The 22,997-nt window shown below is 39.6% G+C and overlaps 1 protein-coding gene across 2 annotated transcripts; it reads right to left on the bottom strand.

The window, feature by feature from the left end:
- Positions 1 to 1,635: 1,635 nt before the first annotated feature.
- Positions 1,636 to 12,066, bottom strand: LOC145668125 (uncharacterized). Of its 2 annotated transcripts, none has more exons than XM_081735682.1 (3): positions 11,677 to 12,066; positions 4,717 to 4,913; positions 1,636 to 2,692 (listed from the first exon to the last, which is right to left on the bottom strand). In XM_081735682.1, exons 1-3 carry the CDS (start codon positions 11,729 to 11,731, stop codon positions 2,489 to 2,491), a joined length of 456 nt encoding a protein of 151 aa, XP_081591808.1. In that variant the 5' UTR covers positions 11,732 to 12,066; the 3' UTR covers positions 1,636 to 2,488. The 2 variants fall into 2 exon arrangements, with proteins under 2 accessions (XP_081591808.1, XP_081591807.1); XM_081735681.1 differs by having other exon boundaries at positions 1,638 to 2,698.
- Positions 12,067 to 22,997: the final 10,931 nt, after the last annotated feature.

The raw sequence follows: 22,997 nt of genomic DNA, 5'->3' as shown, positions 1-22,997 counted from the left end.
ACCGCCATGTATGTAATTAAAAAAAATCACTCACTAACTACATAAACAAATCTATAATGGACAGGTCTTGTAACCCTCAATTAGTAGGAAAATTGGGAGGTAGAAATATGATGGGAAACACTGATCTTCTGAACCGGTTTTGGGAAAAGAAAGACGGAAATCACACTACTGTTGAATCCTGTCCATAGCGATCCGCAGATGAAAACATGGCGTCACTGTTGCACTTACTATTTCAGCTTTTTTTTTTTAGTCCAGTTTTGACTATGAAATTTAATAGTTTTTTGGCTCCTAGAGACTTCCAACGATTTTAGGTGTTAATGAAATCCAAATGTTACCTTGTTTGCAGCTTTCTCACTCCGTTGCGACCTTTTAAGCTCGACGATCGAAATCTGGCTGTTGTCAGCAAGATTTTCCGGCTTGGAATGGAATAATTGCGCCCTAATATCATAGCGTGGGTTTATCATCCAATCAAAACTAAGCATTTTGGCGGTGGGGCTTTGAAACGGATAAAATTTGGTAAAAACTGGATTAAACTAGATTTTAGAAGGACCTAGGTATCTAAAAGAGAGGTGAAGGGTGGTCCTGAAAATTCTGTCGAATTTTAGATTGGTTATTTGATCTGGAAAGTTCCGTCCAATAGTGGATCTATATTTTCGGATAGCACTGACACCGTAAGAATTGTAATAATCCATTTACATATCCATATACAAGACTTATAACTAATTTAAAATATAAATAAAGGTATTGATTCCCAAAACTATCATTCCCAATGAAATTTTTTACAGTTTTTCCATGTTAATTTGAAATAGAATAATGAACAATATTACGAATTATATGAACGGCCAGAAATTTTTTGTTAAACGTCAGGTACAGTCGGTGCAAAAAATTTCGGGCACCCTCCTATTAAGAACATAATATCATTAGACTGTAATGGCATATTACAAGTGGAGATCACAGACTTCAGGAGTGAACGTGTGTGTGTGTGTGTGGCTGTTCTGAGTAGGGTAGTGGTTAATGTATCGGCACGGTATGCCAAAGGTCCCCGTTTAGTCATTCACTTTTCACGTGACGTGTAATATTGTTTATTCACTTAAACTTACCTTGTTTATTCACAGTCAATTCTGAAATCACCACTATTTTCTTACAGGCACCTCTTCAGTGGGAAAAGAAGGTGATTTGAACAGCAGTACTAACCATTTGAAACCTTTCCTCTCATAAACATCTGAGAACGTAGGTTTTAACTTCATATTAATAACACTAGCAATATCTCTGAGGTCAATCTGAAACTTTCAAATGATAACTTTTATAAGAAGTAATAAATTTGGATTCTAGAGAAAAAATGTTACTCGTAGAGAGTAGGGGCGGTGTAACAATCGAGAGAAAGCATGGGGTCTGGAAAAAAAAAACCCATAGAGCTAAAACGTGGTTTGGAGAAAAGTTCCTAACGGGGAAAAATGGGGTCTCGGGCGAATTCCAGAGCGGTGTTCATACCGAAAAATGAAATGAAATCTTTAAGTTTTACGTCCCACGTTTATGACGGTTAGGCTAAAGGAGACGGTGATGATGAGTAATGAATGAAATGGTGGAATGAAGAAAGTGGGAGGAAACGGGAGAACCCCGAGAAAACCCACGAGCACGGTGTTCATACTGAGTCTCGAGCGAACGAAGCTACTGTGTTTATTACAAAATTGTTTAGCACTCGCTCTAGCTCAATTCACATGCAGTATTCAATGACCTTTTAGTATACTATAAAACCCATGAATACTGACTGACTGACAACAGTGCATGCCAAACTATGCAGTTCAAACCGGTATAGCTACAAGACGAAACTTCGCATCAATAGTAATCATTAAGTGTTGAATAGATGTCTGCGGGCAGAATCCAAGAGACAAGGGTGATTTTGTTATAGGAACAGCACAAATCAACGGCTATCTTTGGAAGATAGTATCTTATATTTGCATCTAAACAGAAATACCCTGTTTCGAAACGACATAAAATTACAAATCTTCACAAAATTAAAGATTCTAAACAGAATTTCCTGATTTTTCCGGTTTTCTTGGTTGACTGGTCACCGTGTAAATCGCGAGTTTCGATCATTCAGGGAAAGAAACTATCCGGAAAGCATGTAAATACGTTTATTAGGGTGGATCGAAGAAAGAAATGCAGTTTTAAAGCTCTCACCACTAAAACGATGAAATATATACAGTATGTTATAGCAGCTTTAAAATATAGGATCCAGACAGCTGTAAAACGTTGTTAAAGTAGCCAAAATTTCAACAACAATGGCCATATCCGCTGCTGTAACAATACTTCACATTAACGGTTGAAATACATACTTTGCGACGTCTTTCTCATAGATAATCAAATCCTTTCAATAATAGATATTTAGCTTTTCTGAGGCCTAAAGATACCTACTTTTGTCTCATTAATAAGGGTCATCGTTTGAGTACGGTAAAGTTACAAACTCTTCCATTCACCCTAAAATTTATCACAGAGATGATAATTTGCCATAACCATACCATTCATGTGCACAATGTAGGTTTGAAGTTGAACTGTAATCAAAGTTAAACTTACGTGGCTCCGGTGAGTTATTAACCGCTGAATCCAACACGTCTTCACAGTTTAAACTTTCGTACAAATACGTTTCAGCGCTTTCACCAGCAGCAGCGGTAATAACAGTAAAGTCACACACCTGAAACTGAAATTATATGCAGTACTTACTGAAAATAGATTCATTCGTTGTACAAAGGATACATGCCAGTTTCTGGTGATATTTCAGTTACATGTGTAATCTTTTAAAGAGATAATAGCTGTATATTTTAGCATTAAAAAGACTCGTTAATATGTTTGTTAGTTTTTGAATTAATTTCTTGGTACCAATAAATTTAGAACGTATTTTCATCTCGTGAAGCTTTTTTTTTTTTCTTTCGGAAAATCTACCATTTTCGGCATGAAGCATCCTATAATGACTTGAATGTTATTACAAATTCAATCTTCAATACAAAGAAACGCATTGTATAATGTTTAAAGACATAGTTTCATTGAGGCTAAAAAACAAAACGAATCCACTACAAAACAAACAAACAAACAAACATACACACACAAAAAAAAGTAGATCCTGTAGCACAGAAACTGATCTTAACATTTCGCAGAAATCAACGCCACGCGTCTATCTAAATATATATCATGTTAGCCATAGCTTCGTCGTCACAGCATTCTTTTGGACTAGAAAGTCGAGAATACAAAGAGGCCACTGAATAATCCACTCTTTCCTCACAGTAGAAATACTCGGTCAGTGTTATGTGTCACAAAGTGAATTAAGGCCCTCACCAAGACAATAACTACATAAATAAGTTTTGGAGAAGCGAAAAGAATGCATCTTGAAAGATAGCTATACGTTGGATAAATAGCATCTTGAACCATAGCTACACGTTGGATAAATATTTTCTTCAACTCCGTATCGTATTGTGGAGAATATTTTCTTCCAATTGATCGCTCTATCAAATAAGTAGAACTAGAAGCGTAATGTCGATAGGCGTATTTTACAAATGACAAAAAAAGATGATATTTTTCCAAAAAGTCTACCTGTAGCATGGTATTTTTTCTAAACGACGATGCGTGGCTGATGGACCAATATCTTCCAACAAGATAGAAATAGCCTATAGGCAATTCTGTCATACTGAGATAAGGTCCTTTCAACATGTTAAGGAACACCGTCCCGAAGATGTTGCTCACAAAGAAAAAAAAAGTTTTAGGTAAGTAGATCAAAAACCAAACAACTAGTATGTTGCACTGTGGACTGATTTAAATCAGGGAGATATACAGGAAAAAAATATCACGGAAGTCATTTCACCTTGATATCTAATACTAAAATTCATGTATTTGCAATACTGTCCTTCCTATAAAGATCAGTATTTCAGATATAGTTCCGACAATAAGATAATGTGCAAAGCTTAGTGGGTTTTAATAACGTGCTTTTTTCCAGAATGGCGCAGCCTGAAAAAAGAAATTGTCGCAAAACCTGTCACGTATAATCATATGCAGTTTTAAAGTTATGAATATTTATCTGAAAGTAGATCCTATCATAATCACTTCTGAGATATGTGTCCGGAGTTCTACTTTTAACATTCACTTGAAGATGCTACTGAGATACAAGATCAAACGCTCATCCATATTGCAGTCATTCCATGTCAAATCAACACTAAGCTTGAACCTTTCAGATTCACTTAACTTTTAGTACACGGTGAGACAGAAGTCCACTTTTTTTTTTTTTTACTTTTAAACATATTTTTGAAAATTGCCCAACCCCACAAAAAATTCCGCAGTTTTATATACATAAGTTGTCATAAGTCCGTAACCCTCAGTCATATAAAACTAATTTCCGGCCCATTTTAAAGTTGTTGCAATGCCCTTCAGTTGATATGCAACACAAGAGAGTCTGTAAATAAAAACAAAATTACAGGAACAATTATGAACTGATTGGAGCTAAACTTAGTACAAAAATGAGTACATATTGTACCTTACTTGATTGTCATCAGTGTGATCCAACAGTTATGAATATTAACAAATGAATTAGATATTTTCGCTTTTAGGAAATGCGCTGTATTAAAATTAGTGTATTGATAAAGTATCTGTTATTACTAATTGGGGAAGCTCGAACAAATACCCTAAAAAACGTACTTAGTTAATTAACTGTATTTCTGCTGAATTTCGTACCTCATTAACAGAAGAACTACTACTTTCCGTTGTTTCTGACACTGGAGTGGAACAAGATATCGGCTGGTGTAATTTCATATCCTCCTTATACTTCTCGTAGCTCTTCATAAATCTAATTCGTGGACCCACCTTTGGGATTAACTCCTTTATAAGATCCGGAGTGAGATGTTGGAACGTGTCGTCGTCAATTTCTTCATCTGTAAATACGAATTCAGTGATGATTTTTAAGGTATTAAAACTGGCCCTTGAATCAAAGTAATGATAAGAACAGACTTACGGTGGGCACAAAAAATGTTCATACATTTATCTCAAATTGTTCAACCGTTTCCTTCTGATGTGATCAGAAACAACAGGCAGCATTGCTATCAACATGAAGAAATCATAGGAAATGCCCTCTTCTTTCCCTTAAAATGAGAATTCTCAAAACCACTGGGACACGCGTCCACTTATATTTAATATGCAATTAATCTTTCAAGTTTCATCTTCGTAGCTTGAAAAGATCGTGAGATAGTCAACTTTTCGTACCAATTTTGACTTTCCAGCTCCCACTTAGAATACGCACTTTAATCAAAGTAACATCATAAATATCCTGGTCGAAATGTTAATTTCAAATGATCTAATCGTTTTCCGCCATGCAACTAAAATAAGATCCTACTATAAAACGCAGGGTTGGCAAAAACCATGGTTTTTATTAAAAAAACCAAAAAAAACGGTTTTTTTGGTTTAAACCAGGTTTTTTTGGTTTAAACCAGGCTTATATGGTTTAAATGATTTGCTCTATATATTCATATCATATATGGACAAAAATAAGTTTGTTTCGCCTTGATGTTATTATGCAACAACCGGGTTTCGCTGGAAGGGGTCACATAAGCTTAAAGCGGAATAAAAACCGCTTCTCGAGTTACATCCGAGAGAAATTGTCCTCCATTTGAACTCGGAACCAGGACTAATTGGCCACAAATGCGATACGTCTGCCGACTCACTCACGAAGGAATCCTGATAAAAAAAAAAAATACGTTGTACTGATCTTTACATGCTTCTTAATATAACTGTCAAGAGTCATTTCAGAAGGACAAAAAGATAAACAGTTGCACAAGTGAAACCATTACACAGAATTAATTACATATGAACAATTTCAAAGTACGACGGAGTACAGAAGAACTAATCTAGTTCAAGTTAGTTAACAACGACTTTTATTCGTACAAATTAAAGAAATAATCAGTAAGAAAAGTGATTAAAGATACGAATTATTTGAGTCCACTTTGGCTCAGACTCATTTATAAATAAATAGATACCAAAGATACTTCTCATTTCACTAAATGCCTCTCGTGGGGCCTGTATGACGCCCCCCCCCCCCCACACACACACAAAGTACGGCATTTTCGATGTATTTTATCAATAGTAAACATTGAAACGAAACAATATTTAGAATTTTTCTTCGTTTACAATTACATAACAATAATAATAACTACAAAAAATCACAAAATAAACATTTATAAACTTGTAAAAAAAAAAAAGTTGCTTTTGTAGTATAATCTTTTTGAGTAATGAATGGGGAATTTAGGTCTGAATATAATACGAATAATATACGGGAGTGAAACGTGGTAACCCACAAATGTGTGTTCATCAAGATTTTACAAACACTTACACTTTTACGAACATGTTTTTGTTTTTTGGTTTAAACCAGTTGGTTTTTTTGAAAAAACCAGCTGGTTTAAACCTTGGTTTAAACCATGGTTTAAACCACCTTGGTTTAAACCAGCCAACCCTGATAAAACGTACACTGATTCCCACGTTAGTTCAGCCACTAAGAAGCTATGGGTGCTAAATGAACACTAAAAGCCTTCCTGTTTCAACTGACATCCTAATCACTACTCGCTTTGCAAATGAGATAATTTATAGGGCCCCACCGGGAATCGATACCTGGACCCCTTGATTACAAGGTGAAAAACAGATCTAATCTAACCTATTGATATTTTTAGGTAACGCTGTACAAACAAAGTGGCGGAACAAGTTTACTTTATTGGGTATCTCAAAAGTGCTTCAAAAATTACTTCAAATGTAATGACGGGCAAATATGTAAAGCGGAGGCAGATTTGCGGGCTGAAAGCCAAAAGGGGAGGAGTATTTTTATCGTTGGGTCCTCAGGGTAGCCGCTTTCACTTTCTTCAGCATCGCCATGTGACTAAAACGAAACTGTAGCACAAAAAATAATAATTTTGCCATTACTACTACACACGACTGTATTAAATATACGTAAATAGGATTACTGTTTTCGCAAACTATGTTGTCGATTGGCCTACTTAGAGTAGATTTGGTTACGTCCAGGTAGGCCCCAGATACCTAAACAAACACTTTCTGTTACCAGAAATAATTGTCAGAAAACACAAAGCAACCTATGCTAGGTGGCCGATAAAAAGCATGAATTTTACTTAACTCGGGCAGAGCAGGGCGAAAGTGGTAGGCAGGCGGGTTAGCGCGGGGCTGCATCCGTAGGGAGCAATCATATCAGCGATGGTGGGTATACGCATGAACTCCTATTTATTATCTGTAAATTAACTTTTACATACTGTTGATTGTCAGGAAAAACGTACATATTCATTTTAATTTTTTCACCATCAAAATTTAATATCGTATTTTACCTGTAATGTTCCGTTTGGTAAAACAGTCTGTAGCAGTCCGTAAATAATTAATGTCCTAAATTAATCAATGTTTCAGATATTCAATGTTTAAAATAATAAAAGGAAATACTACACCAGGAACAACGAAATTTTCCAACTCCAGCAAGTTCTAGAACAAAACTCATAAAAACACAAGGCATTACTGCTGTATGCCAGACCACACGAAAATAAATAAATAAAAAAAAGATTATTACTCAATATCTCCCCCAAAATACTAGGTTGTGACCCTGGCTTACTTAGTAGTGCTTACTGTTCGAAATACAGTGTGGACGTATGACATACAAACCAACTTGTGCAAGGTGGACTCTAAAAGCACGAATGTCATCTAACCGCGTTGGGCAGAATTGCGGCAGGTGGGCGCCAGCGATAGCGATCGGGTGCGTACACAGGAGCAGGCGCTTCAGCGATGGTGAGTATACGTATAAATGAGGATAGAGGAAAACACACACTATACGTCATACAATGCATGACTTGTGTGCAGAATAGGCGAGGGGGGGGGGGACTAAATGCGATTCAAAAAAGTACAAAATTAAATGTTAGATATTGCTCTTTCCTGTGGTTTGAATTCGTTTCCACACATAAACTGTTCGACTGTTAAGTATACTATGCCCATCACACAACTTTAAGAATTTCCACTCCTTATTTCCGTATAACCTGATAAAACTCAAACACGATATGTTACACTTCTGATTTACACACCTTTTTCACACTGCCTTTCCCATAATCATAACAAGTGTACCTCTCCGCTAAATAGTAACTTTCGCCTCAATAGACACTGCCCCTTACAACATCAAAAACAACTAACAAGAACAAGTATTTTGTTAACTTCAACTATTCCCCTCACCTTACTTTCAATCACCCTTCCACATAAAGCAAAATAAATTCTAGAATTCATCTGGTAAAATTTCTAAGATTGGTCCGCCGATACAGCAGTTAACTCAAAACTAACTATTATATCGGAATTCTTGTAGCAAAAACAAGTTAAATAATACATTAGTTTTTATGAGCTTGAGGTAAAAAGCTCTCCTAAACTCCAACAGTATAAATTACACACACACACACACACACACATACACACACACACACATATATATATATATATATATATATATATATATATATATATATATATATATATATATATATATGACCATAACTACATACCCATAAAACTCACATAGATAAATACAATAAATACAATTCAGCTGCATCTCTCATACATATTACTTACTTCTCACTAAAGTACAAAATTGCAAACTGCATAACCAATCTTATCCACAAAATTGAAAACGTACTAGAAAACTGCAAGGGTTACTAATACCACAAACTTATTTTCTAACATCCCACCATCGAACCGATTTTTATTATTTATAATGTTTGTGTTGACCCTGGCTTAACTTGGATATCATACATCCCTGAGGGCGGGGGAGGGGTATAATCGAAGTAAAAATACCAAAATCGACCAATAGATAAAACATATAGTCCAAATGAACACAAATTTGTGTGGCCAGGCTCGTGCACGTTCACTAGAGAGTCTGAACTTACGCGATCATTATCCTTACCATCCCTTTAATTATTATCGGGTGCGTTCACAGGAGCAGGCGCGTCAGCGGTGGCGAGTATACGTATAAATGAGGATAGAGGAAAGCACACTTTATACGTCATATAATACATGACGTATACGTCATATTAGTTTGGTGTTGTTAAATATAGTAGTATCAAATTGAAAATAAGACAGAGATGTAACGTCAACAGCTAAACGTATACGCGAGTTAGCAAGAGATCGCAATAATCGAGGAAAAGATGGCTCTGGCAGTCTTTTGAAATGGTTAATTATTTCAGAAATATAGGTTTTCTGAAGCTTAACTTTTGTTCAATTGTTTTCCGTATGAGGAAATTAAGTAGCAAGCTCTGCGATCGAGTGCTGAAATATAAAAATTCCTGTAATATTCATCTTGTAAATGAGACTGCCAGAGCCACCCGGTGCTCGATACCACAATGCGCATGAGTTCTGACTCTCTAGTGAGTGTGCACGAGCCTGGCCACACAAATTTTTGTTATTTGGAGTAATATATGTTTTATTTTCTGGTCGTTTCTGATATTTTTATTTCATGATTATACTCCCCAACCCGAGGGGTGTAAGGTATCCAATTTTAACCAGTGTCAACTCAAGTATCATAAATAATGAATCGATTCCAGGATCGGGTGTTAGAAAATAAGATTGTGGTACTAGCAACCCTTGCACTATTGTGGATGGCCTTGATCGTTTCGAATTTTGTGCTTAAAATGGGCAAGCTGCATAAGCATGTATCCCACCTAAATTAGAGACATTACTCAGAAAATAACACCAAATATAACATTAGCTATTAAAAATATTCATTTAATCTCAAACATTGCATTCAATTGCGCTCCTTTGGGGGGCGCAGTGGCTTAGTGGTAGAGTCCCGGGTTCGATCCCAGCCTCCGCCAAGTGAACTTTGTGGTGGACAAACACCGCGTGCGTGGGTTTTCTCGGGGTTCTCCCGTTTCCTCCCACTTTCTTTATTCCAGCATTTCATTCATTACTCATCATCACCGTCTCCTTTAGCCTAACCGGCATAATCGTGGGACGTAAAACTCAAAGATTTCATTTCATTTTCATTTTCTGTTCTAAACGTTGCGTAAGATTGACATGTATAGCAAGGAATGTGGAGCGGAATTGAAATGAAATCTGTAAGTTTTACGTCCCACGGTGCCGGTTAGGCTAAAGGAGACGGTGATGATGAGAGATGAGTAAAATCGTGAAATGAAGAAAGTGGGAGGAAACGGGAGAATCCCGAGAAAACCCACGCACGCGGTGTTTGTCCACCACAAAGTTCACTTGGCGGAGGCTGGGATCGAACCCGGGACCCCAAGCACCAGAGGTGAACGCTCTACCACTCAGCCACCGCGGCCCCAATACAACTAGAAGAGATTAGTTATATATATATATATTATATATATATATACGAACCAAAGGAATAGATTCACTGAATCGAAAAAAATGAATGAATTGCTAAAAGAAAGTATGGGAATTGTTCAGTTTTGGGGACGGGGGCAAGTTTTCAACCGAATTTTTGCGATATTCTATTCACATTCGGTTAGGTTAGGTTAATAACATTTCATTCCGAGGTAACGTTAGCAAGTGAAGGCGGGTTAAAGCCCCGCAGTACATGTTGTTTTCTAACTTTGTTAGTGTTGGCCCCATCGCTAAACAATTACCGAAAATACATGCCCAGATGCATTTTAGGCTTACTAGTGCAAAATAATTTCAAGTGCTTTACGACGGATAAAATAAGGGAGGGCATACGAAGGATGACTCCCTTAGTTACCCTTTCCCACTGATGTATATTCACCATCGTTCACGCGCCTCATCCTGAGAACGTAGCTTCGGCCTGCCCTGACTCGGTTACATAGGGTAAACATTTAGGCTTTTTAGTGGCCGCGTAGCACAAGCTCGTTTGTTTTTTGGAACTGTAATTTTTATGCAATACACGCGCAAGCCGTATTTATACACAAATCGTAAAAGATGTATAATTTTTCAACAGTTACTTCTGGTGGCCCAATTGAATTTTATCTGTGCGAAGTAGCTTTTCATGTCGCCCAACGCAAATCTTTTAGGCTATAATAAGAAGGAAATTTGTGGGATATAGTATACGACAGTGCCTCATCATTTAGCGAGGACTCACGAAGTGCAGTCTTTTAAGGATTATTCATTGAGGATATAGGAACTTGAAAATGAGGTAACAAGGCGACTTTCATTTAATTACTGAGTAATATAAAATAAAATGTACGTCGGTTTGCGCTGTGTTATGGTATGCGAAGAATAATAATGTGCCCTTGTACGTAGTGTATGAGTATATGTGGGGGATTTGAAGCACATATCGCATGTCACGTGCACGTGGATGCTTCTTACTACTTCTAAATGTAATAAAATCATTTTTATACGTAGTGCAACAGTAGGAAGTATCCACGCGCATACATCATGAGGTACTGTTGTATACCATTACCAATTTGTGAAAGAATTATATTTTCCCAACAATTATTTCGGATGGTCTACCGAAAGTAAACGTACACGATCCTAAGTACGGGATATACAGTTTAAGGACAGTAATGCTCTTTTTTCCGTAAAAATTATACTTGCTAAGATGACCCGAGTAATTTGCTAAGTGAACAGTTGTTAAGATTGAATAACTTGACCATTTCTTTAATAACATCTACTTTAACATATATTAAAAACTCAAAACAAATAAAGCCCTACCTTTGAATATCTTGATGTATGTGCTGAGATTATTTCTTTCTAAGAATGCTTCCATACTCCTTTCGTCAAGGGTCGAAGCAACATCCCAATACAACAAAAACAAACTCTTCCGCGCCAGGTCAGCCTGGTTGGTTCAACTCACAGTATTGCCAGAGTAGCACACTCGCATTTCATGTTGTGTTCAAAGGACAAAATATGAACAATACACATTGTGCACGCAACTATAAAATGATTAACTATATTTTATAATTCTCACAACAAAACCGCTATGATTATTAGAACACAGCACCAGGTTGTTTCACAAATTTTCTCAGTTGGAGCAGCAATTTACTTTGACTATACCGTTTAACTATAATTTTATTGTACACGTAACCCATTTTGTTTTTTGCGTGTATATGTGATCATGCATTTTTAGTAATTTTCCTCTCTCTTTTTTTCCTTCTTTTCTTTTTCTCCTCCCGAATTTTGCACCCCTTACTTCGGCGAAAGGGGGCCGTCACCCTGCTCGCCCCCCCCCTTCTGACGGCAAGGCACTTCCTATCCAATGACCTATTTTCTTTGATTCTAAACTGTTTTAGGATTTTCTCTTCAGAATGCAGAAATTAAATGTTTTCTCGTGTTATGATGAGAATACTAAGGTGGAACGTGTTTTTCTCTACTAGAGTTAAAATATTTTAAAAAGCCCTAAATTTCCCAGACGAAACTGACACAGGAAAAAAATTGATTCGGTTTAGTTTTTTAAAAAAAAGAGTTTTTATCCGAGCCCTTACATCTGTCTACCCAAGACAATTAAAATTTACTTTCTTGGTTGGTCATAATGAGTACAAAATCAAACCGGGCATAGTCATCACAAAATAATAATAATAATAATAATAATAATAATAATAATAATAATAATAATAATAATAATAATAATAATAATAATTATTATTATTATTATTATTATTATTATTATTATTATTATTATTATTATTATTGTATAATAGGAGCAAATAGTGACTGACTAGATGGAACATTCAAAGTCAAAACATTTTTTCTATTCCTGTATAAATGTTACGTGTCTTCACGAACATAGGAATAGGGAGCCCCTTCTGACATTTTCGCGAGGGTAAAGTAGACCATGCATCCTTATTTATGCTACTGGCTGTAGAAAAGAAGTTTTGGAGATGTTCCGAGCTCCTTTGTTATGGTGCTATGAACGCCTTTCACTGTTTGAAAATGGCATCGTTTTAAGGAAAATTTCAATTTCGGGATGAGAAAGTAATCGGCAAAAACGAGATCTGGGGAGTAGGATGGCTTTCACTGTATTATTGCCCGCTTTAAGATAAAATTTAATTACCCCTCTCTGCTTGTCTTATGACGGTGATGAGAAAGCGAAAAATCTTTTCTTGCAAACCGCCTGACGTTCGTCTTCACAGACTCATAACCCAAAACTGTTGATACTCACAAGGGAAGTTCGGAAGAAGCACTCGCCTGCAGAGAAGCTAAGCATGCCATTTGAAAGACCAATTCTTGCTGATTACAACAAGCTAATAAAATTCCTGTACGATTGAGAATTGTTCAAGATTCAACCAGAGGCATGTAACCGAAGTATTCTCTCCCATGGCGAAGCCTGATGGTTTGAACTTGCTACTGCTTGATCAGTGGAGTCCATTTACAGACAAATTGTCCATTGCAAGTTGGATGACAGATGGCAAAGACGTAATGGTTGCGAATATACCAAAGAACTGCACACGATTTGTATCCTCGTCGCCAAAAGTGCCTTTACATCGCCGTGACGGGTATGTGACCGCGCAGTACTCCAAAGCAGGGATGGTTGCATAGGAAATTGTGATTAATTTTGAAGAGTTTTTATTTTGACTAGGGAAATAACGTATGTATAGGAAGTAAAGGAACCAATTTTGAAGCATCAGTACACTGTCATCTCTGAAAAGATTCGTATTCTCAGTTTTTCAGTTTATTATCTTCTATGTTAAGTTAATAACTGCTAACCATTGCTACTAGCGCATTTCACTCTTCAGGAATTTACTACGACATGTTCTCAGGACACTTTTCTAAGTCCTAAATGTATGCGTCAATTATTTCATTCGTCTCACTGTCCTTATTTGATAATGGAAACTGATTACGCTGAACGTGAATATGTTTCGCTATCGTAAAGCAAGGTCCGTAATAAATGTAAATAAGGTTCTTATTAGTAAATAAAACACAGATGTATTTATTGTGTGTATAGCACAATATAATACAGTAACTAAGCAACATGATAATCCTTAACACCAGCAAGATTTTTTCCAACAGGAGGGGGGGAGCAAAAGGCCGTTATAGAGTTTTTCGATTTTTATATATATTAAGTTAAAATTCATAACATTTAAAATTGATAGCATATATCGTCTTACTTTTTAAAATCGCCACAGTAGCCTATTAGTCAGAACATTCATCTCCAGACATGATGTAGAGAGAAGAGAAAGAAAAAGATATGATCTGTAGCGTAACTAATTTTACTGCGCCAGGGATCGATTAATAATCGATTTACTCATACCCGCAGCTTGCCCCACGCATTTCAGCTGCTGCGTTATATACAGAGTGAATCAAAAGTCTGGACACGGTGGAATAAATCGAGAACTTAACTTCGGATCGAAAAATCAAAAAACACGTGTTTAGTAATATTAAAAAATCTATCTGATGAAACCAAACCTGACCCTCTAGACCCACCCCCTGGGGGTTGGAGTGGGGTCAATTTTGAAATTTCTAATGAAAACCCCAATTTTTGATTGCAGATTTGGGTTCTACGGCCCAAACTATGTAAAGTTTCATCAACACTTTTCCGTCGATGCATAACATGGCGTAGTAATCGGCGAGGGGGTCGCGGTGGCTCAGTGGTAGAGCGTTCACCTCTGGTGCTTGGGGTCCCGGGTTCGAACCCAGCCCCCGCCAAGTGAACTTTGTGGTGGACAAACACCGTGCTCGTGGGTTTTCTCGGGGTTCTCCCTTTTCCTCCCACTTTCTTCATTCCACCATTTCACTCATATCTCATTATCACCGTCTCCTTTAGCCTAACCGGCATAACCGTGGGACGTAAAACAAAGATTTCATTTCAAAAGTAATCGGCGAAAATAAATGGCCCCTAAATACTCCCATTTCGTTCATGAGCTTGGTAGTATTTCCGACCTCTGTTCTCGTTCAGTGTCACTGGTTCACTTCTCTGTTCCTTCTCGTCACTGGATAGAAGCACACTACACACAGACAGAAGACACAGAGAAAGGCACACCTTCTTCATTCGGGCTTCGGGCAGTATCAGTGTTGCACAAAAAATAAAACAATTAAAAGTAAAAGGAAAATTGAAGAAAAGTATAGCTATTGAAGTATCTGTTTATTGCACTATGGTGTTTTTTGACTTCTGTGTCTAAGATGAAAATGTATTGATATAACTGTTTTCTAATCGCTAAAAATGACATTCATTAGGGTCGATTGTACCATTCTCTGATAAAGATAAATTATCGGAATGATCCAACCTTGTCGCGGTAGTAGATCTCATCTTACACAAAATAACACATGACCACTGTGACCAGTGTTATCTTATCTGACGATTAAAAGATATCAGGACAGTGTGGAATTGACCCTATAACTTGCAAATGTTCGAATGGTGTGAAATTATCAAAAATAACCTGTAACTGTCAAGCTAATTTATGTTTGAAATAACGGGTGAACCAAAAGTTTGGCCACGGTAGAGTAACTGGAGAAATACACTTCTGATCATAAAAGCGCAAAAAAACGTATTTAATATGTTTCAAGAAGCTATCCGATGATATCAAACGCAACACTCCGCCCCCACCTTCTGGAAAGGAGTGGGGGGGGGCATTGATTTTTCAAATGGGAACTCCAATGTTTTATTGAAGATTCGGAGACTGCATCTCAAATAATGTAAGGTATAATCAAAACTTTTTCGTCGATGTGTGATATCATGCTGTAGTCGGCGAAATTAGATGCTCCCCTCTTCGTTTATGAGCTTGATATTAGCTCCGACCGTCTGTACAAGGTGCAGTATTTTGAGAAATACGCGTTGGATCAACAAAGTTATTCAATGGTACCAAACACGATACCGCACCCTACCGCTAGGTGGGGTTAGCTGAAAGATTTGAAATGGAAACTTTTATTTCTTATTGCAGAGTCGGATTCTGCGCACAAAACTGTATAAGATTTAGTCGAAACATCGTTGTCGCTGTGTGACGTGGCGCTGTAATGGCAAAATCAGGAGAACTTCCTATATGAACTTTAATTAGCTTCAATGCTGTGGACATGATGAAAGAAATATACATGTGATCAAAAAACAAAAGAAAATGTGTGACTATTGGGTTTGTTACGGTGTTTATCGTTCCTTTTGCTCAGTGGGACGAGAGAGATGGGACCTACAGTTGAAAGGGAGATTCCAACCTCTATTAGGTTTTGGAACCGAGACGTTCCCCATGAACAATTGCCGACGAAGTTTGTTCGACCGTCGTCGATTATTGGGTGACAGCAGCAAAAAGGATGTGCTAGTGCTGGTTCAAAGGCGGCTGCCTATTTGTCGGCTTGGCAGCCAACACCGTGACGGCCCCGCCGCTGTTCAGGAACGGCAGCTATGAGACAGACGGTTGTCTTGGCCCCGCAGTGGCACGACGTCGTCCCCCGAAGCAACGGCATCATGATTTTCGCCATCATTTCGCCTGACTTTTGCGAATAATCGGACTGCGACTCACGAGACTGCTCGCAGTCTCGCATAGTTTTAGATGGGTGAAATTATTATTGAATTCTTTCTTTACTTCTTCTTCTTTCTCTTCTTCTTCTCCTTATTATTATTATTATTATTATTATTATTATTAGGTCTATTATTATTATTATTATTATTATCATTATTATTATTATAGTATATTATATTATTATCTGCTAGTAGTTGTAGTAGTAGTAGTAGTAGTAGTGATAGTAGTAGTAGTCTGTAAAGGGTAGTAGTCTGTAGTAGTATGTTTTAATTTTATTTTTAATCCTTTCATCCTTTAATTTTTAAATGTCTATAATGTGCAGTGGCGTATTTAGGGGGTGGCTTCCGGGCTTAAGCCCCCCCCCCGAAATCTTACTTAGTATAGTAAAGTAAATGAAATATCTTGCAGAATTTTCACATTTCCAGGCAAAGTCCGCCCGAAAGTTAGCAAAGCCCCTTCCGAAACAAAATCGTAAATACGACATTATTAATGTGTCATCAATAAATTGATCACATCAGACCCTAGACAAGATTAGATTCTGTCGTTCCAATATAATTTCAAAACTAAAGGAGTTACCACTAAAGAGCATTGTGTGAACAGAGTGCACATTTCAATACATATGTATGGTACCACCTTAATTTCGTGGCATGGATGGGGCCACGGTGGCTCAGTGGTAGAAGGTTCACCTCTGGTGCTTGGGGTCCTGGGTTCAAAACCTGCTCCCGCCAAATGAACTTTGTGGTGGACAAACACCGTGTGCGTGGGTTTTCTCGGGGATCCCCCGTTTCCTCCCACTCTTAATTCCACCATTTCATTCATCTCTCTCATAATCACCGTCTCCTTTAGCCTAACCGGCAAAATCGTGGGACCTAAAACTCAAAAATTTCATTTCATTTTCGTGGCATGGAGTCCTCTTAAGTACGTTGATCGAACTTTCGTTCGGAATCGATATGACGAAGATTATGGGCTTAACCTAATTTCGGCATTATAGTGGATCATTTGTACAAGAAGTGATACCTGTGTGTGAGTGTGTGTGTGTTATTCGTTTCATTATAGTTTTCTCTTCTCACATGCAATGTATGGATGTGTGAATTATAACACGTTTAGTGGCACGTGACATGGGATTGCAACATTGGGATGGCATTGCTCGTTCGTTCATTCACATGTTAAAGCGACGTTCACCTGAGCGATTCGTTTATAAGTGGCAGGTCGTTAACGGTGACGGATCTGTTGGTAACGATTCTCGGTCTAACAGCAAAATGTCTTTCTTTTTCACCCCAAACAGTTAATTTACTTTCACCGATTATGGCGCCATATAATGCATCGACGGAAAAGTGTTGATGAAACTTTACATAGTTTTGACCGTAGAATCCAAATCTGCAATCAAAAATTGGGGTTTCCACTTGAAATTTCAAAGTTGACCCCACCCCAGCCCCCAGGGGGTGGGTCTAGAGGGTCGAGTTTGGTTTCATCAGATAGTTTTTTTAATATTACTAAACACGTGTTTTTTGGTTTTTCGATTCGAAATTAAGTTCTCGAATTATTCCACCGTGTCCAGACTTTTGATTCACTCTGTATATGGTTCTATGTCAGAAGGGCCAGACGAAAGGGCGACGACAGAAAGCCCGAGTCAAAACAGCAACGATCAAAGGGGCCCGCGACATAAGAGCTCAAGGCAAAATGGACCCGCATCAAACGGGCCCGTGTCAAAAGTGCCCTACGTCAAATGGACCAGTGTCAAAACGGTTCCCGCTACAAAAGGGCCCAAATCAAAAGAAACTTGGTCAAAAGGTCTCCGAAAGAAAAGTGCCCGAGTCAAAACGGCCCCGCGTTAAATGGGCCCGGGTTAAGACGGCCCCGCGTCAAAAGAGCCCGGGTTAAAAGTGCCCGGGTAACTGCCTACGCGACAAAACGCCCCGAGTAAAACCGGCCCCGGGTCATAGGCCTAAGCTCTGCGCGACAAAAGGGCCCTGTGCCAAAAGAGCCCGAGTGAATTCAGCCCCGCATCAAAGGAGCCGGGTAAAAAGGGCACGGGTCGAAACAACCTGTAACAAAAGGCCCGAGTCAAAATGGCCCCGAGTCTAAAGGGCCTGGGTCAAAAGGTCTCCGCGACAAAAGGCGCGAGTCGAATCTACCCAGCGTCAAAAGTGTCCGGCTCTGAAGTGCAATGCGTCAAAAGAGCCCGGGTCAAAACGACCCCGACTCAAAAGGTCCTGGGTCAAAAGGATTTCGTGACAAAAAGACTCGAGTCAAAAGGTTCCTGCGTCAAACGTGCCCGAGTATAAACGACCCCGCATTAAAAGAGCGTAGGCCAAGATGTCTCCGAGTCAACAGGGCTCCGGAAAAAAAGAGCCCCGAGTAAAAATAGCCTGGACCAAAAGATATCTGTGACAAAACGGCCCTAGCGTCAAATGGGTTCGAGTCAAAACGGCCCCGGGTCAAAGGGTACCGGATCAAAGGCTCCCGCAACAAAAGGGCCCTAGTTCAAAAGAGGCAGGGTCAAAAGGACCCGCTTCAAAAGGGCATCGATCTAAACAGCCCCGCTAAAACAGAGCTCGAGTGAAAAAAGTCCCGCGTCAAAAAGGCCTGGGTCAAAAGTCTCTGCGACAAAAGTGCCAAAGTCAAAACGACACCGCGTCAAAAGATTCTTAGTCAAAAGGGCTAAAGAAAAAGGGCCCTATGTCAAAAGATTACGGGTCAAAAGGACCCCGCCTCAAGTGGGCCCAGATCAAAACAGCCCAGCGTGAAAAAGACCCGATACAAAATGACCCCGCGTCTAGAAAGCGTGAAAAAGGTCCGGGTCAAACGGGCCCCGCGACAAAAAGATGCCAGTCAAAAGGGTCCTGCGTCTAAAGGGCACAAGAAAAGGCAGCCCCGCGTCAAGAGAGCCCAGGTCATAATGTCTCAGTGTCAAAAGGGCCCGGGTAAATGGCCCTCGCGACGAAAGGCCTCAAGTAAAAACGGCCCCAGGTCATGAGATCTCTGCGACAAAAGGAAACTGAGCCAAAAGGGCCCGAGTCAAGACGTGCCCTGGTTAAAAGGGCCCACGACAAATTGGCCCTGCGTCAAAAAGGCCGGGTCATAGGAGCGGCCTCAAAAGGCACGGGTCAAAAGCACCCTGCAATAAAAGGGCCCGAGTCAAAAGGACCGGTTTCTAAAGGGCACGGGTCAAAAGAGCGAAGCAACAAAAAGGCCCGAGTCAAAACGACCCAGCGTCAAAATTGTACGGGTCAAAAGGGATCAAGTTAAAAGGCCCTGTGTCAAAAGAGCCTAGGTCGAAAGGACCCCTCAAAAGGACCCGCTTCAAAACGGCCCTTCTTGAAAAAGGTCTGGGTACAAAGGTCTCCGCGACAAAAGGGAACAAGTCAAAACGACCCCGCGTCTAAAGAGCTCGAGTTAAAAGGGGCCTGCGTAAAAAGAGCCCCTGTCAAAATATCACGCCTCGAAAGGGCCCGGGTGAGATCGGAAGAGCACGAAAAGAGCCCAGGTCAAAATTGTCCCGCGACAAAAAGACCCGGATAAAAGAACCCCCCGAGTCTAAAAGGCCCGGGTTCAAAAGATCTCCGCAACAAAAGGGCCCAAGTAGTCAAAAGGACCTGTGTGAAAGGGTCTCCGCAACAGAAGGACCCGAGTCCAAATGGCCCCACGTCTAAAGGGCCCGGGTTAAATGGGCTTGAGTTAAAAAAGTCCTGCGTCAAAAGAGTCCGGGCCTAAAGATTCCGTGTCAAAGCGGCCCCGCGTCTTAAGTTCCCGGGTCAAAAGGATCCCGCGACAAAAAGACCCGAGTCAAAAGGTTATTACGTCAAACAGGCCAAAGAAGAAAGGGCCCCGCGTGGAAAGGAGCCGAGTCAAAAGACCTCGCGACAAATGGTCCCTAGTTCAAAAGAGGCCGGGTCAAAAGGATGCAACTCAAAAGGGCACGGTTCAAACCAGCCCCGCTAGAAAAGAACCCGAGTCAAAACGGCCCGCGTAAAAGGCCTGGGTCAAAAGTTCTCCGCGACAAAAGTGTTCGAGTCAAAATGACCCCGCGTCAAAAGGCCCGAGTCAAAACAGCCCAGAGTGAAATGTTCAGGTCAAAAGTCTCCGCGACAAAAGGGTCCAAGTCAAAATGACCACGCGTCAAAATAATCCGGGTCGAAAAGGCTCGAGTTAAAAGTTTCCGGAATAAAACGACCCAACGTGAAAAAGACCCGGGCCAAAATGGTCCCGCGACAAAAAACAACCGAGTCAAAAAGGTCCTGCGTCAAACGAGACTGTGTATAAACAGCCCCGCGTCAAGAGAGATTAGAAAAAATAAAGAAACATTCGCAATAATGTAACCTCGCCGGTTTGGAATGCTTAAGGCACCGGCTGAGAGTTACGCGGCTGAGCGAATGTAAAAAGAGCCCAGGTCAAACGGTCACGGGTCAAACGGGCCCCGCGAGAAAAGTCCCCGAGTGAAAATGGCCCCGGGTCAAAAGATCTCTGCGACAAAAGGGCCCGAGTCACAACGGCCCCGCTACAATGGACCCGAGTCAAAACGGCCCGCGCCAAAAGGGCTTAGTGAAGGGGCTCCGCGACAAACGGGCCCGACATCAAAAAAGCTCGTGTCAAAAGGACCCGCCTCTAAAGCACACGGGTCAAAATAGCCCCGCTACTAAAACGCCCGAGTCAAAACGGCCCCGCGTCAAAATTGCCCGGGTCAAAAGGAATCGAGTTGAAATAGCCCTGCGTCAAAGCAGCCTGGGTCGAAAGAACTTCGCCTCAAAAGGGCCCGAGTCGAACGGCCCAACGTAAAAAGGTGTGGGCGTAAGTGCTCCGCAACAAAAATGAACGAGTCAAAATTGCCCCGCGTCAAAATTACCCGGTAAATACGGTTTCACATGTAAAAAGCCTGAGATCAAAGCAAGAGTGGAAATCAGGCATGCACGAGGGGATAATATCCCCTTCGTAAGTTGAAGTGATTGTGCAAAAGAAGGAAAAATATCTGTAGTTATTATTAACAAATAGTAAATTTGAATGGTGATATTAATTTTTTTTGTTAATTATTCTGCAAAAATCTCTATCGCTTAATTCGTTCTGCATCAAAGCTCGCTTGCACTTCCGACTTTCTGAATCAAACTTTATTATTGACTTTCCGCTTAGTTCTAAAATTTCATTTCCACCCCTGGATCAAAGTATAGAATGAAAAATATTCTATGGAAAAGATTAGTTTAATATTGCTCTGAGAAGACATGTGTGGATCTGTATATAGGGCATTGGGACAGAACAATAATAACGACATGCGTGGAAGCATTGATTTGGAGTGGATTTTTTCTACTGAATAGTCGTATCTTTATAGGGAATATATACATGACACAGCGTGTCATTTAATTCTACGCAGTGCATGAATTCCGCCATATGGCATATCACACAATATTGTTTTAAATGTGACCAACACCGTACTCGTGGGTTTTCTCGGGTTCTCCCGTTTCCTCCCACTTTCTTCATTCCACCATTTCACTCATTTCTCATTATCACCGTCTCCTTTAGCCTAAACGGCATAAACGTGGGACGTTAAAGATTTTTGTTTTAAATGTAAAAGGTTATTATTTTACACTTCAACTTAGTCTTGAATATTCCCACAAATGAGAATGTAACTCATTTCTGACACATCATCTGTTTGGGACAGGGAGTGCTGTGTTTGACATATGTAACTATTGGAAAAAAATATCGTGACAGGGCAGTAAAAAAGAGACGCATGGACGGAGGAAAAGAAATTGTTACAATTTGGCATTGGTGTAGAAACAGCGTAAAATGATTTAGTGTACATCATGGCCGCCATCTTGAATTCTGTATATTGTATACTACACAATATTTTGAAATAGATAGAGGTAGATGCGTGTCACATAAATTGATGCTAGAATCTTGATACAAACTACCTTCATCGTCCGTTTCAAGAGCATCGGGGTCTATATTACTTATTATTTCCGTAATATTCCATGCGAAAATACTCCACTATCATAAGAACCAGTCCCGGTGTTATTCATAGCCAAAAGCTCAACTAAAAAGACGATGTCAATCCTATGCAAACTACAAGAAGGGTGTTGAAACAGCCATGCACACTTCTAGTGGCTAATAGAAAAAGGAGAACAAAAATACATACGTGTTTTTTCTTCTCAGTACTTATATCTTTATAGGGAATATATAATACTTTACATAGCATGTCATTTAAATCTAAGCAGTAGCTTACCTGTACGCATGAAAGTGATAAATATTCGTGAAATATAAACACAAGGCAGTAGTTTTATGTTGCTATTTTTTTCCGTCGCAGGAACTGACCTTGATAGGTGCGCGACAACTAAAGTTGTCCCCCTGACTGAAAGCCTTCTAACTAGAGAGGAACTATAGTTGTCCATGGGTCTGACGTCTTATAGTTCTAAGTATTCGCAGCTATAAAGCGAGCTGTATGCCTTCTGTGTCATTCCTTCTCTGTCCCTAGCTGTGGCTGTGTTTGCGAAAATATTGTTTGCTTTTCATCGGGTAAAGCACGACAGTCTCAAGAGAAGCCCTTCGTCGTAGCGAGTGAGTCACACAAAGTAGTGACAGGCAGGCGCAGAATGTGCTGAA

This window comes from Thermobia domestica, chromosome 13, assembly GCF_964235325.1.
Source record: "Thermobia domestica chromosome 13, izTheDome1.hap1.1, whole genome shotgun sequence".
Lineage (NCBI taxonomy): Eukaryota > Metazoa > Arthropoda > Insecta > Zygentoma > Lepismatidae > Thermobia > Thermobia domestica.
Note: the sequence above shows the minus strand (reverse complement) of the source record. Positions and strands in the feature narration are given on the sequence as shown.

Excerpts from the sequence above, each read along its gene's own strand:
- LOC145668125 (XM_081735681.1), bottom strand. The coding sequence starts at position 11,731 with ATGGAAGCATTCTTAGAAAGAAATAATCTCAGCACATACATCAAGATA. Across the intron at positions 4,914-11,676 it reads ATACATCAAGATATTCAAAG|ATGAAGAAATTGACGACGAC; the intron begins GTAGGGCTTTAT and ends TCGTATTTACAG. Across the intron at positions 2,699-4,716 it reads GTAGTTCTTCTGTTAATGAG|TTTCAGGTGTGTGACTTTAC; the intron begins GTACGAAATTCA and ends ATATAATTTCAG.